The 17,050-nt window shown below is 32.5% G+C and overlaps 2 protein-coding genes across 3 annotated transcripts in view; both read left to right on the top strand.

The window, feature by feature from the left end:
* The first annotated feature begins 2,186 nt into the window (after positions 1-2,186).
* On the top strand, positions 2,187-12,360 carry LOC143065289 (uncharacterized). Of its 2 annotated transcripts, XM_076238779.1 has the most exons (6): positions 2,187-2,411; positions 6,817-6,881; positions 7,594-7,777; positions 9,123-9,193; positions 9,845-9,953; positions 12,182-12,360. In XM_076238779.1, the coding sequence occupies exons 2-6, from the start codon at positions 6,827-6,829 to the stop codon at positions 12,345-12,347; spliced, it is 585 nt and encodes a 194-aa protein (XP_076094894.1). In that variant the 5' UTR covers positions 2,187-2,411; positions 6,817-6,826; the 3' UTR covers positions 12,348-12,360. The 2 variants fall into 2 exon arrangements, with proteins under 2 accessions (XP_076094894.1, XP_076094893.1); XM_076238778.1 differs by lacking the exons at positions 2,187-2,411; positions 6,817-6,881; positions 7,594-7,777 and adding an exon at positions 7,787-8,313.
* A 4,354-nt stretch (positions 12,361-16,714) lies between these two features.
* Positions 16,715-17,050, top strand: part of LOC143065288 (uncharacterized) — a 29,493-nt gene continuing 29,157 nt past the window's right edge. The window contains exon 1 of the mRNA XM_076238777.1: positions 16,715-16,968. Coding sequence (XP_076094892.1) covers positions 16,875-16,968 — 94 coding nt within the window. The 5' untranslated portion in view covers positions 16,715-16,874. The remainder of the gene's footprint in view (positions 16,969-17,050) is intronic.

The following is a 17,050-nucleotide window of genomic DNA, read 5'->3' as shown; positions in this document are numbered from 1 at the left end:
AAGTCATAAAAACATACAATCAAGACACATCATATTCAGTTCCCTCAAACTGTTTTAGTGCTATACAGCTTCTATATAATTCTAAGATATGATATAACGAAGTGCTCTTACCAAAAAAAAAGATCATGCCAAGAAGCAACTAAAGTGGTATTGACTTTTAGGGTTTTCAAAAAATAGCAAAACATGGACTACATTTTTCAATAGATGTGGGAAAACTGGTCACACAATTTTAGCTGATCAGAGGAAACAAGAGATTTGACTGTAAGAATGGTTATAAGGTCATTCTGACCTGAGTTACTTTAATCTCTTCAAGAAAGTTCATTAATGATATAATGTCCACTGTTCAGAATCATAATTAAGCCAGTTTCTCAGTTGCAGTACCTATGAAAAAAGGGTCAACTATATTCAGTATATTGAATGGTTGTAAAGTGGTTGATGTTTGTCTGATATCACATGACTTACACTTATTGTCACTGTTGCTATGTAATAGGTGAAATATATTGGTGTATATAATGGATGAATGTCCATTTGATAGGAGTTACTGAACCTCTGTCATGCACATATACTATTATGGGGTTAAGACTTCATGTAATGCAATCAAAACTCTTGTCACATTTATTCCTGGCCTCATATCTACCTCCGAGATCACAACACAGTGGTATGAGATGAACATTTTTTTATATCCTGTCTTGGTCATGCCAAGTAATTTATATAGATAATATATGCATTGTATATTCAAGTAACAAAACGATATTTATAACTATATCCATTCTTGTCAAGAAAAACTATTTTGTTGAAAATTACATATTACAAGTTGTGTATGGTGGGGAATCTTATCTGTTATGAAAAGAATTCAGGTCTTCCTTTGTAAAAGCAGACTATAATTGGTTGTTTAGTGCGTCTGCTTTCAATTTATTGTCTTCTTTAATTTGATAGTTCAATTGATTGATGATACACCACTACTCTTATGTTTTCTTCACTTTACATATTTGTAGAATTGTTTAGTGATTCCTTCATTAGGCGAGTAGATATTGATTTCATATTTTGTGCCGAATAAGTTATATTTTCTTTGGTGTAGAATGTTTTGCATGGTTATTGTTTCGTGGTCACTCATTCCGCTCTGTCACAGTTATGTTCTCTTATTTGATGTTTATTGGTGGTGAAAACTAAGTCAAGTATCTTGTTGGTGTACTATTTCGTTGTTCAACATTACGTTCGTTTGTAATACTAAGAATTGTATCATTTACTTCTAGATTGTTTAATTGAGGCATTCGGATTAAATATGTATCTTTCCACTGATAGCAGGGGTGTTGAAATCTCCTGTTAGTATTGTATTGGATAGGTTTTTATTATGAGTAATCTTTTAAGTGATTAATCCAGATTTTTTAGTGATACAGAAACATACGTTTTATAGGGGTTTACTCCCCTGAACTTGTATTTTGTTATATGATATTACACAATCAGTGTCCGTGCATTAACTTTAAAACGCTCTCGACGAAATATTTTTTTAAAAATTAAGATCGTTCCTGTGACTAAATGAAGGTCAAGTACGATTTTTTACTTTTATCGTTTTTGAGTTATATGCGTAGCGAAAAGTGTCCATGCATTAACTTGAAAAATATTTAATCCTGGTACCTTTGATAACTAATTGACGAAATTCTTTCAAATTTAGATATGATTTAACCAGGGGCCTCGGGGTTTACTGTAGCACTAGCCAGTCAATACTGAGGTTTTGAATTGGAATCCCGCACGGGCAGGTTTTCCTACCAAACGTCGGTTATTCGCTCTGGGCACTCCATCCTCATCTTCTGTCATTAAATAGCACAATCATGATCGTGAAAGTGGCATTAAACACCTATCAACCAAATGAAGGTCAAGTTTGATTTTGAGTTGAAGACCGTTAACTTATTGGCAAATAGTGATAGATTGATTGTTGCCTTTCCATTTCTTAAACAGTTTGCCGTAAATCGAACAGCCTCTTGTAATATAAAGATATAAAATAGGTTGGTCTAGATTATGACCAGATTTAAGAAATCTCTATGTATTTGTTTCGTTGAAAAATTCTATAACACCTGTTAGTAATACCTAGATAAACATTGCTTTGGATAATCCAGATTATCTAGTAAATCTGTAGAAGTTATCCCTAAGTAAGTAAAATATGAAAATTCGTTGCATTTTGGATTAAGATTTTTATGTTTCATTACAACTTTAATATGTCGATATCCCTTGGTCCTCAGCTTTTGCTTTTATTATTTCCCAAGTGAGTGCATTGGCTGAGTCTGTAGCGACATTTTTGGATAGTTGCATGATTTGAATAAAACGGATTATATCTAGCAAAAGTTAGCTCACATCTGAAACATCAAATGACTTGTTACTTATAGTTCTTTCATATAATATTGTTTATAAAGCAGGTAAGTTCAATCAATATAAATTGGTTTATTTGATATTCTTAAATATATATAATAGTTTTACATTGAACATTTAAAATGCCAAATCTTTAAAAACTATCGTCATTAATCAGTTAATCTAACATGTATTATCAATAATTAAACACATGTAATCCAATGTATTACATGGGAACATGTTTTCCTCTTCTCTAACATTGAGAGATCAGTATAATACTTTCAAGTGTGTCAACTTTTAAAAAAGAGGCGAAAAAAACCTTCTAGGGCCATTCAAACTCGTTAAAATATAAACTGTCCACGCCATGGCTAAACAAAAAAGAAAAGATGAACATCAGTACACAAAAACTGGTGGTGGTATCAATTATGCCGGAAGGCTAAATAGATTCTTCTTCAAATGTGACACTAGTCGTGCAGATCATATCAGTACAAATTTTGTGATAAGTGTAATTCGGTAGGTCACATTTCCTGGAAATGGGCACATGATTGTAGTTCCAACGATTGTACAAAGGAACTTCACTACTTATAACTCTAGGTTACATATCTTCTTCTGATTAGCAACCCTCTTTCGAGGAAATCATGATAGGAAATACAAGCCTAGAATATCGTATCATCTGGGAGATATATACTCCGAATAAAAATCAGTATGTCGATGGTTTTCTGCAACTGAAGTAGAAAAATACAGGACCTGCTACTTCGTAGAAATGGAAAGTTCACAATTGGGAACCTAAAATCATATCTTTTGTTGTAAAGTTTTGTATTCAACGAAAGTCAAGATATCAGGCAAACTTTTCTGCATGCATCTGCTGTATCCTTTATCTCAAGTTCAATAGGAAAGACGCGTTCAACATAGTCTTCAGAATTTGAATATTTAGTGATACTAGTAGTAGTGGAAATTAAAGTTAAAGGATACTGTTAACTTCTTCCTTTTTCGTATAAGTCAGTCTCATATGAATAAAGGACCAAGTCGGCATGAAGAGGAGCACAATTGGTTCCCATGGGAATGAAGATTGTTGATAAACACGTCCTCTAAACTTTAAAACATGTATGTTCTTTATCTTTATCTTTTTTGGTCTGAGACATAGTGATTTTTACGAGTTAAGTACGAGTTGTCGCTCTACTTTGTATGTACGGTGGCCACATAAAAAAAGAACGTGACCAACTATTTCAATTTGTCTTTTAGTTTTGAATAGGTAAACTTGTGTGACTTGAAGAAAAGTCAAATGCTTTGATCATACTGTAAGATGGAAAAGTCTTATATTGTATGCACTCTTAGCAATCTGTTTTTCTTTCTTTTCATTATCCACACCAGATTCACGCCACCTCTTGAATAGGTACACGTAGTTTGACAATAACTTTGAAACCCGGCTTTGATTGCTGATGAAATTTATGATAAAAATGTAGAAAGAGGTTGCATGGAGTACTTGTAAGACCAAGCATTATTCCGTTGTTTGTAAGGACAAATTATGTTGTTTGAGTATCCATTATAATGAAGGAAAAAGTAAAATAACAAATTATCGAACTCCAAGGAAAATTATAAACGGAAAGTCCCTAAGCAAATAGCAAAATAAAAAGCTCAAACACATCAAACGAATGGATAGCAACTGTCGTATTCTTGACTTTACAGCTGTTAAGCCTAGGTTAAAATCCCATCGATACACGGAATAGACCTATGATCATCCAGGATTTCATCTAGGTAAGTGTCCTTGGGGTATGTGTTGAATTTCCAAGTGAATTTTCAATACCTAATTCATTTATCAAGTAATTAAGGTGGTATGGGTGTCTTCCTCCATCTTGGATTGTAAAAAAACAGAGAATCAAAGGTCCAGATTTTCCATCAAGTTAGCAAAATTTGATGCAGGAATGCAGATGTTTAATGTACATTTTCATTTAAAAGTACCAATTTATAAGAATATAAATTCTAAATATTGATATTTTTGCAAATGTTAATTATTTTTGGTTGTTTTTATCTTTTTTTAAAAATTGGCATTTTAAGGGGAGGTAACTCTAAAAAAGTGCATTTTCTGAAGGATTCTGTATGGAATTTTCCTCTTTTGTATTTTAGCCGGAAAAAACGTACGGTGACCCTATCTTTTCTTTTGATATTCTCAAAGCAGTGTCTGAAAGCTATCTTTTCCTGAAGTATTTAACAATTCTATCATTTTGTTTAGTTTCTTATCACAAAATAGTGTTTTTTCCTGTATAATCCATACAAAATGTGTCATTTTGTCCCGTCCTGTAGCTTGAGAAAATGCGCGGTGACCTATCATTTTTATTATATTTTTCAACATGTATCAATAGATACAACGTTTTGGCAAAGTTTGAACAAATTCTATCATTTTTATTTTAGACTCCCATACCACCTTAAGGTGATGTAGCTTACAGACATACACGCTGTTGTTTGGAACTTTATCTGCAGGGATATCTGGTGATGCAACATTATTGTCTTTAAAGATTGATGTGGCATGGGTATTCATTGAACCATTTTTGTTTATTCTGATTTGTATCAATAAACTCACAACTTTAATCCATTCGGAAAAAGTATCAACGTCTCGCGTTAAAGCCATTGTCTTGTATAATCCTCGATTGATTCTTTTACTATTGTGAAGTTGTCTCCAGCAAATGGATTTTTGCGCACGATAGATCGGGTCTTTTGGATAACACATTTCGAAGAGAAGTGTTATTGACAATTTTAGGTTACTAATAATAACGTGGCCAGTCGGTTTATATATGACACATGTGTAAATAAAGGCAACAGTAGTAAACTGCTGTTCAATAGTCATAAACCGATTTGACAGAAAATAATCTGGGTCACAAACCAAAACTGAGAGAAACACCTCAATTATAAGACGAAAACAACGGAACAACAGAATCACAGAACTGTTAAAAACACCAACATACGTGGACTGAAACGGAATATTTGATAACAACTGCCATATACGTAGTCAGTAAGATTCGACTTGAAATCGTCAATATTTAGATCCTGTAACACGTGTTGGTAAATGAAAATTTTAGTTGCAATTGATTTGGTACAGATCTAGACGAATCTTTAAAATAAGGTGGGTATTCGATTTAAACGATTTATGATGAAGGATGGGGATTGCATCGAGACCTTTGTTGGTAAAGGAAAGTTTTAGAGAGGTGGTTTGAATGGGGGTTTGTAACAGTGTTTTCCAAACATAATGTGTAGATTTTTTTACTGTTGTATTTATGAGCATATATATGATTTTTTTAATATATGTTAATTCATTTATATGATTTTTTCAATATATATTTTATTTTATGAACATAGACATGATTTTTGGGGTATATTTTATTTTTATGAACACATGTATGAATTTTCTAATGTATATTATGTGGTTTTTTTTTAACACAGATATGTTTTTTGAATATATTGTTTGTATTTTATGAATGTATATGATATTTTGAATATATTACAACGTTTGACACGCCATACCGTCCCAGCTTGTTTCTCAGTTCTCTTTTAACAAATACCTCTATTAACATGATATGTCTGTTCAATATTTAGAGAATGATTTTTTTTTCTCATAAAAGTTTGTAATCTCCGGGGATATCTAAAACACAAAAGAAAAAGTTATTACTTGGTAGCTGAAAGTAGCTCTACACCCATGTTAATTTAGTTTTTGTTGAAAATGTCATACTATTCTATTTCGTGGATTGATGCTTGATAATTGCCAGAATTGATGTGTACAGGTAAATGGACATATTTGTGCAACTTTAATTCAAATCAATACCGTTCCCAAAAAATTAAAATTGGAAATCGGTCTTAATAGTGCATGTTAACAATTGATATGTTTTTTTTTGTTGTTTTTGATCTAAATAACATGTACCTGGCATGAATGATACTTATACCCGGGGGCGTTGTCAAAAGGGTGGGCATGCTTATTAAATGTGGAGGTGTGGACGAAAAATTAAGAGTGGAATTACATGGGGAAAAACCAACTCGGAATTCATGCCACAAATATCTTAAATACAATTACATTATGATATCGTAATCAATTGATGTTCGGGTATGCATATTATAGTTACAGGGATTTTTTTTCGAACAGTAAGTTTTTGGTTGTATAATGATTTATCAAACGTAATGGTTCACAATTTAAACAAAATACAGTGGAAGACAAACGCATGATATTGATAGATGCAAAGCGTCGTTGCAACAAGGTATTTTTACGTGTATTAAAAGAAGCATTTATTATGATCTTCATGGTTTATAGGTTTCATGATAAATCTGGAGATCTAACATTTAGGAAATACAAACAAGATGTACTTTTAGGAAAATTGAACAATAAAACACATTCAGCACATCGTTTTTAATAGAGATTTACACATGATAATTCATGAGAGCTGTATATTTTACCACCTTATCTGTATGAACTTTTTCGAACATTTTCAGGGAACCAAACATGCCATTACTGAACCTATTGTTTCCATGCTACAGTCTGGTGGTTGTTTTCACAGGTATCTCGATATATATTTTTTATATATTTAGTTTTTCAATCTTTTTCACTCTCTCGACAGAAAACAAGTCGCATTCAATATCAATATGTCAAATAATACATAGTACTGATAACCAATTGGTGGCGTTCAATCGGGACGACATCTCTGATCAAGTGTTTTGTCCAAAGTTTGTTTCACCGGTGAAAGTATTACATAATCGTTTGCAGCGCCGGTCCCATGTGCAATGTTTTAACTGACTGAAGGTTATTTTCGTACATAGAAGCAATTTAAGTACTAAGGGTATATTGTTTACTCAAAACTGTTCCATAAACTCTAAGTTAATTAACTTGACCACCTTTTTTTGGGTCTTTAATTCAAATTTTAATTCTAATAAAGCTGTAAAACAGGCGTGTTTTAGAAAAATCACTAACTAAATATGTAATAATGCATTACAAAATCTAATCTAATACGGTATAATAGCCTACTAATATCTCGTATCCCTGTCCTTTAGTAATATTTATTACAAGGGCGATGCAGTAATCAAAACTAACATTCTCATGTTGGGAGACGGATTTATATAAGTTGTTCCAAACTTGTTTCCGAATCCATGAAACATTGTTACCGTATACTTTATTCTTGTAACTTTTCATTAATAAAACTGTCTAATGTATATTGAAAATAGCAAATAGCTGTAATTGTCAAATACTTTCTTACGGTTTTTATTTTTCAACAGAGGGTTGTATGAGAAGTTCTACTGAAAATTCAACTGTCAGCAAAATGAAGTACAATATAAATAACCAAACGATTCCAGAAAACCATAGACTAGGTTGTACATATAACGAAACACAAACTTTGGCCTGTTTAAATGGTGGATCATGCTTTGCTGTAGAAGTAGGAGACAGAATAGTGCAATGTGCGTGAGTATCGTGTACAGAAGTAGGAGACAGAATAGTGCCATGTGCGTGAGTATCGTGTGCAGAAGTACGAGACAGAATAGTGCAATGTGCGTGAGTATCGTGTGCAGAAGTACGAGACAGAATAGTGCAATGTGCGTGAGTATCGTGTACAGAACTAGGAGACAGAATAGTGCAATGTGCGTGAGTATCGTGTGCAGAAGTACGAGACAGAATAGTGCAATGTGCGTGAGTATCGTGTGCAGAAGTACGAGACAGAATAGTGCAATGTGCGTGAGTATCGTATGCAGAAGTAGGAGACAGAATAGTGCAATGTGCGTGAGTATCGTGTGCAGAAGTAGGAGACAGAATAGTGCAATGTGCGTGAGTATCGTGTGCAGAAGTAGGAGACAGAATAGTGCAATGTGCGTGAGTATCGTGTACAGAAGTAGGAGACAGAATAGTGCAATGTGCGTGAGTATCGTGTGCAGAAGTACGAGACAGAATAGTGCAATGTGCGTGAGTATCGTGTACAGAACTAGGAGACAGAATAGTGCAATGTGCGTGAGTATCGTGTGCTTCTTTGTTACATTTTTTTGTATAGTGATTCAGAATATATCACAATTTTGACTGCTGTAACCCTATTATTGACATTTTTACCTATTATGTCTGCAGTGGCGGATCCAGGGGGAGGGTTCCGGGGGTTGGAACCCCCCTTTTTTTGGACGATCAATGTATTTGAATGGGGACATATAGTTGGAACCCCCCCCCCCCCTTTTTTAAATGGCTGGATCCGCCCCTGGTCTGTTTGTTTTATTCACACATCGTTGTCAATACAATAGAATTTATACGACTGTCATATATAGCTAGCTATAAAACCAGGTTTAATCCACATCTACATAAGAAATCAGGAATACGACAGTTATCATCCGTTCGTTTGGTGTGTTTCAGCTTTTGATTTTGCCATTTTATTAAGGACTTTCCGTTATGAATTTTCCTCGAAGTTCAGTATTTTTTTTAGATTTTACCTTTTAATAGAACTTGGATAATAAAAAGCAGAAAACATAACAATACATTATTTAAACAAGAATGCTGAAACCGTCTACAACAAAATAATAAGAATATGCAACGACCACCCACCTGCATTCCATAGATTGGACGGTGGAAGTTTCCAAGATGTTTGCACAAATTATCACTCAACCTTCTTGCGTATACCAATAATTGTTGAATATAGGAACGTAAAACCTCGTATGTCCTGTAATATTGAATTAATAAAGCAGTTTCTGTTGTTTTTTTTTTTAGTGTGGAAGTATTTAAAGTTAATATAAAATATTGTTTACTTGTGTGAAGACTATTTTCTTTATTCCAGATGTTATACTAAATATGTTGGTATACGGTGTGAGATGATAGATCCGGAAATGATATTTGGTCCATCTGAAAGTAAGCCATGTATATTGAACAGTCATTAGATCCTAAAACATTGTTGAAACATTAACAGAACTTGGAGAAAGAAAACTTATGACATGCCAAAATATATTTAGTGGTTATTTTATCACATTGCTATCAGTTCATAATATCAAGGTTCTTGTCTTTCAAAGTCAACCACGAGGTTCTTTAACACATTGTTATTTGACCATGATAAAAAGGTTGACAGTTGTCTGTCAAAGTCAAACACGGGACTAGTCTGGTCCTTACCACATTGCTATCTGCTCATTATATTAACAAGGTTTCTGTCTGTGAAGTCCATCACATGGTTCTTGTATCACATTGCTGTGTGCCCTTGATAACAAGGTTCCTGTATGTCAAATTCAACACCAGGACTAGTCTCAGACTGGTTGTTTTTCACATTGTTATCTGCCCATGATTACAAGGTAAATGTCCACATAACTATTCAAGGTCAGGTTATTATTTTTTTTGTATAATAACTGGTTTAAGTAATTTTCAGTATTGGTTTGTTATGATATCATAGGTGGAATAGATTGTATCAGGCAATGAAAATAATGTTCCAGGTTACACTAGACATGAAAATGAAATCCATGTCAGTTATTCTAGTGTATTATTTTTATTGGTTGGTTTTGTTTTTTTTTTCAGAAGAAAAAGACGTCAGAACTGGACTCATATCAGGTGCTACAGCATACCTCATCTTAATTCTTATTGCTGTGCTGGTAGTTTTATACTGTAAAAAGATTAAAAAGAGGAGGTAATGTTGAGTTTCATAAACACTACACCCATCCGCGTTTTCAACATAATGCACATGTTATGGGTCATTTTCAAAAAATGTGGATATTTCAGTTGTGAAATAACAATACAAAAAAATATTCAATTTTCAACTTTAATAAATGAAATTGAATAGTTTAACAACAATACAACCTGAAATAAAAATATGCAATCTTAAATGCTACTACAAAAATATTTTAAAAAATAACATAGAAACAAGTATGGGACATATGTCAACTACATAACGGATTTAGTTTCGGTCCCTAATTTTTTTTTAATAATATTTACATTTTGCTTGATATATATATATTTCCATAAAAATCATCACACTTTTTTCAAAACAGTTAACATGGTTAAAATAACACTTTTTAGAAACATATTTTAAAGTGAATTTAATTCAGCATTGTCAACTACATAACGCTTTTTGTCAACTACATAACGATTCACTGCGTTATGTAGTTGACCGTTATGTAGTTGACCTATTTGTGGTTTTTGGATGTTTTTCTTGGCCCTAATACTACCAGATAAATGGTTTTTATTGAATTAAAGTCAGTATTATAGACTTTGAATGATTTATGTAAAAAAAAATATTTATGCCAAAATTTATCAATGTTTTTGCCGTTACAAAGTTGACATAGAATAAAATTACGGAGTATTAAATTTGTACTCACCAAAACTAATCTATAATGAAATGAATCAATGATGTCATCCTGTAACTTTAAGCACGTCATCAGAGGATGAAGAGTAAGTAGAGAACACTTCCTTAGTTACAAGGGATATAATCAGTTGTTTATTGGCAACATTATTTCATTTGTGTTATGTAGTTGACATTTTTTTAAGTACGAAATGAAAAGTAAAAAAAAATGCTAACAAAATCTAATAATTCCCTGTATTTGTGTATACATACCTGCAGTGATACCTATATATTTATAATAACAAAAGAAAAATAATAATTTCCGCTGGGTATTAAAACCAGCATTTACAAAAGACTTGTTTTTCAATTTCGTACAAGCAATTTTGGGGTTTTTGGACCCTTTGAAACCCACTGGAAGCAATTTCTGTAGCTAAATTTCATATTGAATTTGCTGGAACTTGTTACACACACCAAAAACTAAATGGTGTATCTAAAAATGGGATAAAAATATTTACACTTTTTTAGAAATATTGATTGTACAAGAAAATCCACATTTTTTGAAAAAGGCCCTTATAATATCTACATTTATAAGCTGTTAGGTATTTACCGTGTACTCTCAATGTTAATACTGTTAGCAGAACTCAAATTTCTTAAACATGTCACAATTCGAGGTTTAGATTTAACCCTTCTTTACAATTCAATTAATGTAAAGTTTACTATTTTCGATAAACTGTGTTTAAAGATTAAAGCCTTTGTATACGGCATTGGTTTCGGTCATTGCATTGGTTATATCAGCTAAAATGCCTTCAACAATGTTTTGTTTTCGCGTTAGAGTTCAGTGTAAAGAGATAGATAAAACTGATACTACAAATTCTAGTAAGTTGCTATCCCAAATCACCTTCTGCAGAAAATACCATTATTGATAAATGCTCCCACGCGACATATCAGAAACAGGAGCGATGAGAGATCGGTTTTTAATTAGATTGGTCTAAACCTACAGATGTTACATACGATGATTTTTTTGCGGAAGTATGATTTAATTTGCTTCATCAACAGATCCCCAAGCGTAAGATGGTGATATCATCTATAATGCAAACAAGTTTATAAGTTATTCCTGATGAAAATAAGGAGATGTGGTATAATTGGCAATAAGACAACTATCCAACAATGCATTTTTCAATTAATAAACTTATAAAAAAACCTGTGTTCAATCTTTTAATTTGGTATTTTGGAGTAATAATCGTTTTTCTATAGTTTGGTACAAACTAAATTGTTGACGACGTATAAAATCTATTCAACCTTGATGTTCATCCGTCAATATTAGAATTAAAGGAAGCATGAGTTCATGTCAGCAAACACTGATACTACTGTAATAGTGTTATAGTAGACTCGGGCAAACTTTCAATTACTGCGTGCTTTCGAATTCCTTTGAATATATCAATTGTTTACTTATACTTATATTTTGTTGCCTATTTTTTCGACATTAAATGACTTTTACAGGAGTTACGTTGCTTAAAGTTATACTGTTAGTATTTATTCATGAACAACAAGTCTATTAACTAATAATTCATTTTTAGGAAGGAGACTTCCACTCTTAATACAGCGAATTTTAAACCAGATGGAGACATAGTCAAAGATTATACTGGAAAAGTTAAATCAGAAGTAACTTTTAACCTGATAGAAAAAATGGATGACAATCAAGAACTTGAGAATGACACTGAAAGAGTAACTGTTTTGAAATAAAATTGATTGTATAGCTGCGTTGTTTGCATAATTTTTAAATCATACTTTTGTTATCCAAATGACAAAAAAATAGTTTAAGTATTTGTACAGATCAAGGAAGTTATATACAAACGGAAACAAATCTTTAAAAGTATGCATTTCAATTGTTATGGCTCAACCACAAAGTGTCGTATATGTACCCTTATCAGCCATTCCATCATTCCGTATGTCCGTCATTCCGCAACGAACAGTAATACGATTTTTTTTTAAACGCCTTCACATATTAAACTGATTTTTTATTTTTACTATGATCAGTTTCAGATCAAAGGTTGCGCTTGCATGGTTTTGTTACGCTAATTTTTGTTGAAATAACGGGTCCATGGACTTTGAAAATTATGTGAAGTTATATTGACTTTCTTTTAAACGCCTTCCCATAGTGAGCCGGTATTGAGTATGCAAGTCTACTATGATGAGTTTCGGATTGAGTTTATACGTTTGGTTTTGTCTCCGCTAATTTTTCGGCTTTGGAATTGAAAATTTTGTGCAAATAACATTTATATGGACTTTCATTCTCAAATTTCCACTCCTAAAAATGGCTTCAAGTTGGGTTTATTTTATTCGTGTCGTTCCGACATTAGATTTTATGTGATTCCAGATTTTCCTACATTCTTATTCTTTATGGGACAGCTGTAGCATGCTTCTGTGTGTTGTGGAATTTTCTCACTGTGCTTGTCGCCTTGACCTGTTTTCTGCACAGCACAGTGAGAACTCCCGCAACACCCAGAAGCATGCTGAATAAAGATTTGTGTCTGTCGGTGTGCTTGGATCATAGATCACGAGATAAACCCTCAAAAAGTCAAATCATAGATCATTAGATGCTTTTTGTGCTTTTTTGTTAAATGTTTGTTTGTTTTTGAGATTGTGACACAATGATGACTGCTGTACTCATTTTGTGACTATTTTACCTATTATGTCTGTTTTGTTCACACATCGTTGTAAATACAACGGAATTTGAAGCGACTGTCATACAAGTGAGAGGTTTAACGCTATAAAACCAGGTTCAATCCATCATTTTCTACATGAGAAAATGCCTGTACCAAGTCAGAAATATGACAGTTGTTAACCATTCGTTTGGTGTGTTTGAGCTTTTGATTTTGTCATTTGATTAGGACCTATATCTAAAAATTGACTATGAGGGTCGGTTGAAAACAACTTTACGACAAAAAAGATTTTACGGACATCATCATGTGAGTTGGTTGACCGTTGTGGAATATCCGTCATACAGATGATATCGGCTAATGTTCCTTTTAAAACTACAATCCCGTTCCCTTTTCACGAATGTGACCTACCGAATTAGACTATTTACCGCATTTGATATATATATTTTATCATATGATTTTGCCATTTGATAAGGGACTTTCCGTTTTGAATTTTCCTCGGAGTTCACCATTTTTGTGATTTACTTTTTTTTAGATGATCATTTATAGCGATGAATGGAAATGGCATAAAATAAATAATAACTATACAATTAACAGTACCAATGACCCATGTAAATGAGGTCAAGGTAATATAAATCATGGAAGACGGACATTGATTGAGTGAAGCCATTCCAATTGATATTTTATAGTGTGTCTTTCTATGTTGTGTGGTTACAAAAATGCAATGTGGACAAGTAAATATTGTAGCCTTAAAAATTATCTTAAAGAAAATTTGTTTATTGAAAAAATGATATTTTATAAAAATAAACATTGCAAAGAGCGTATGCATAAGGGAACCCCTGGCTCCAACTAATAAAATGATTTTATAAGTTAACTTTCATGTAATAAAAATATCTACCCAATCCATGCTACCTCAGATTAAGATTTTCTGTTCTTTTTTTAAAATTATTATTATCTATATTATACGTTTATAGAAGGATTCAAAATATCAACTTTATGTACTTGTCTCGATTTTGCTGGTGTACTATGGACTTACTTACTATAATTATCACATGTGTAGTTTTTTGCCAATAAACACATTACAAAAAAAAAAAGGTCCCTGCATAAACACAACATTAAAACACACAACATGCAGACAAGATATATAACAGCACAGACATATTGAAATACATGCAAAGCCAAACATGAGGCACAACTAAAATTTAAGCACAACTAAAATTAAGCACAAATAAAAATATAGCATACATGCAAACATTTAAGACATACTAGCATGTTAGAGCAACTTCTAAAATATAGAGTTGTCTCATTTGAACTTATACCCCGTCTTCCTATATCTATATAATACATTGAAGTTTGTCAACTTTTAAAAAAGAGGCGAAAGATACCATGCGCGTAGCAACGTTTACGTCAAAACGCCCGGGCGTACACTTGTATTTGATTAAAAAAATCAATCTAAAAATAAAAAGAACTGGTTAAATTCATATCAGCCTTGTACTTATTTCTTCAATGGGGAATTAAAGGGACGAAAATTAATTTTCAACGACATGGTATCATCAGAGACATATAATATTATATGTCTCTGGTATCATATTAACTGTATATTTGTTTTTTTTTTCTCTGTAATAGTCTGAAACTACTGTGAATTCTGCGTAATTTCTTTTTTTTTTCAAAGCAGTTCTTTTTTCGGTGGCAATAATATTAAGGTACAGTATGTGGTTAAAGGTGGGTTTTTTTTAAATATCTATCATAACTTAGTCAAACCTTCTTGAAATGTTATAGAAGTTGGTCAAAAACTGTATATGACTAAAAGAGTTTCCAGTGCATAATAATGATTTCCTATATTTAAGGGATAAAAGGGATATTTGTTTGCAGTTAACAAGAAGTTACAGTTTGGAGTTAAAGTTAATATTGTTCCACATATTAATTTCTTAGCCAAACCTACATCGAATTTTATGAAACTTTGGAAGACTTTTTTTTTTTAGATTAATGTCTAAAGTAAAAAACTTGAAAGTTTATTTTTTTCGTTCGTTTTTTCAGTTCTGTACTGACAGACAGACTAATATAGACGGTCTGATTTTTTTCCATGATAAAACTTATAAACCTCTATAGATTGTCATGAATATTTGGCAAACGTTAGTGTTCCAGATCGAGAAAAAATATCTAAAGAAAAAGTTTGATTTGTTTAAATCCTGTAAAGGACTAATAAATAATAAAGGGATTCACTTTTTGCGGGAAGAAATCAGGTTACCAAAGAACTCTTAACGATTTTTAACATTGCACCTGATCTCTGAGAATTAATTATTTCATGTTCATTAAAGATTTTTTTTTGTCAATTAAATTCTTTACCCGCAGCTCCCTTTACTCATATTTCAAAGTTATTGGTTTGGATGTTTTCTCTTTGACCATTATATTCCTAATTAGCACATGAACGAATTAAACATAAAAAATAAACCACTTATATTATAGAGTATTGTGCTACTGATGAGTTTTATTAATGATGGGAATCGTATCTCATTCTCGATAACTCTATAGCTTTTGAGGGATTCGCCCTCTTAAACACACTAACAGCAGGTGCTTTGACCTGGACCCGGTTGAGATCTTTAGGCTCCTTGCCCAGGTTCGGGAGTACACGTTAAAATGACATAGCTACGCCACTGGATACCAAAGGGACATTCAAATTAATTAAAGTATTTAAAACTATCCACGCTATGGCAGGGACATTCTATACTATAGAGTTGTTTCATTGGCCCTCATACCACATATTCCTATATATATTTAACTAGTTATAAACATGTAAAAATAAGCTCAAAACTTGAATTCAGAAAACTGATAATAAAATTTATTTACTTTTATTGTTTATATGAATGATCTTGTTAACTTGTAACTTAATCTTTATTTTCTTTTGTTATGTTTTATCACATACTATAAAAATGCAGTTTTATGGCAATAAATATTTGATTGAATTGAATTAAAAGAAGAGATGATGCTAATATTATAACGTTCGTGTCTGTTATAAGATAGGTCTCTGGGTCTCTGTAATAAAAATAAAATAAACCTGCATTATACGTTGGTATATTATCGAATTGTTGAAATGTATCTCAACAAGGACGTATGAGGGTTTGGATGGGGTTAAATGATTAAAGAATAATGCCCTTAACTACAATGAAGATTAGATAATAACGGGCAAAAAAATGAAGATCAGAGCAAAAAGGGGTTAACTGTTTGAAGATTAGAGAAAAAAGGGATTATTTTTTTAATGATTAGAGAAAAAGGGGTGAAAAAAATGATTACTGAACAGACCCCCCCCCCCTATCCAGACCCTCACGTATGTTGGTTAAATACGTCCTTGATCCCAAGTATGAGTGCTTCAATATATAACGGAGGAACGTACATTAATACCAGTGGAAAACAGAATATTGTACGTTTCTCTCCACTTACCAAGTAGTGCCCTTTGATTACCACAGCCTTTCGTAACCAAAAGAGATGATGCAAACCAAAGCAATATTCCTAATCTCCCTAATATAATGTGCAATATTCAGTGATAATAAGTATTTAAGATATCAAATTCGGCTTAAGAGGAGGGAGAAGGTAAAACTCTGACGACGATAACATGAGTGGTTTTGACCAGACACTGAAGAGAGCATTTACTCCATTTCAGTCTTTTATTCAGTGTCAGTCAATTCAAAATGAGGAACAAAAAGAAGGTATGATTTTAACTGGTGACATTTCACAAATTGAAATAAATGTCTCTGTGCACAACGTTTATAAACTTGTTAAGTACCGGAA

The sequence above is a fragment of the Mytilus galloprovincialis genome, chromosome 2 (assembly GCF_965363235.1).
Source record: "Mytilus galloprovincialis chromosome 2, xbMytGall1.hap1.1, whole genome shotgun sequence".
NCBI lineage: Eukaryota > Metazoa > Mollusca > Bivalvia > Mytilida > Mytilidae > Mytilus > Mytilus galloprovincialis.
This window is presented reverse-complemented; position numbering and strand designations above follow the sequence as displayed.

Coding starts and splice junctions, on each gene's coding strand:
- LOC143065289 (XM_076238778.1), top strand. CDS start 7,817: ATGTGCGTGAGTATCGTGTGCAGAAGTACGAGACAGAATAGTGCAATG. Junction 8,314..9,122: donor AGGAGACAGAATAGTGCAAT/GTGCGTGAGTAT, acceptor TCTTTATTCCAG/ATGTTATACTAAATATGTTG. Junction 9,954..12,181: donor AAAAAGATTAAAAAGAGGAG/GTAATGTTGAGT, acceptor ATTCATTTTTAG/GAAGGAGACTTCCACTCTTA.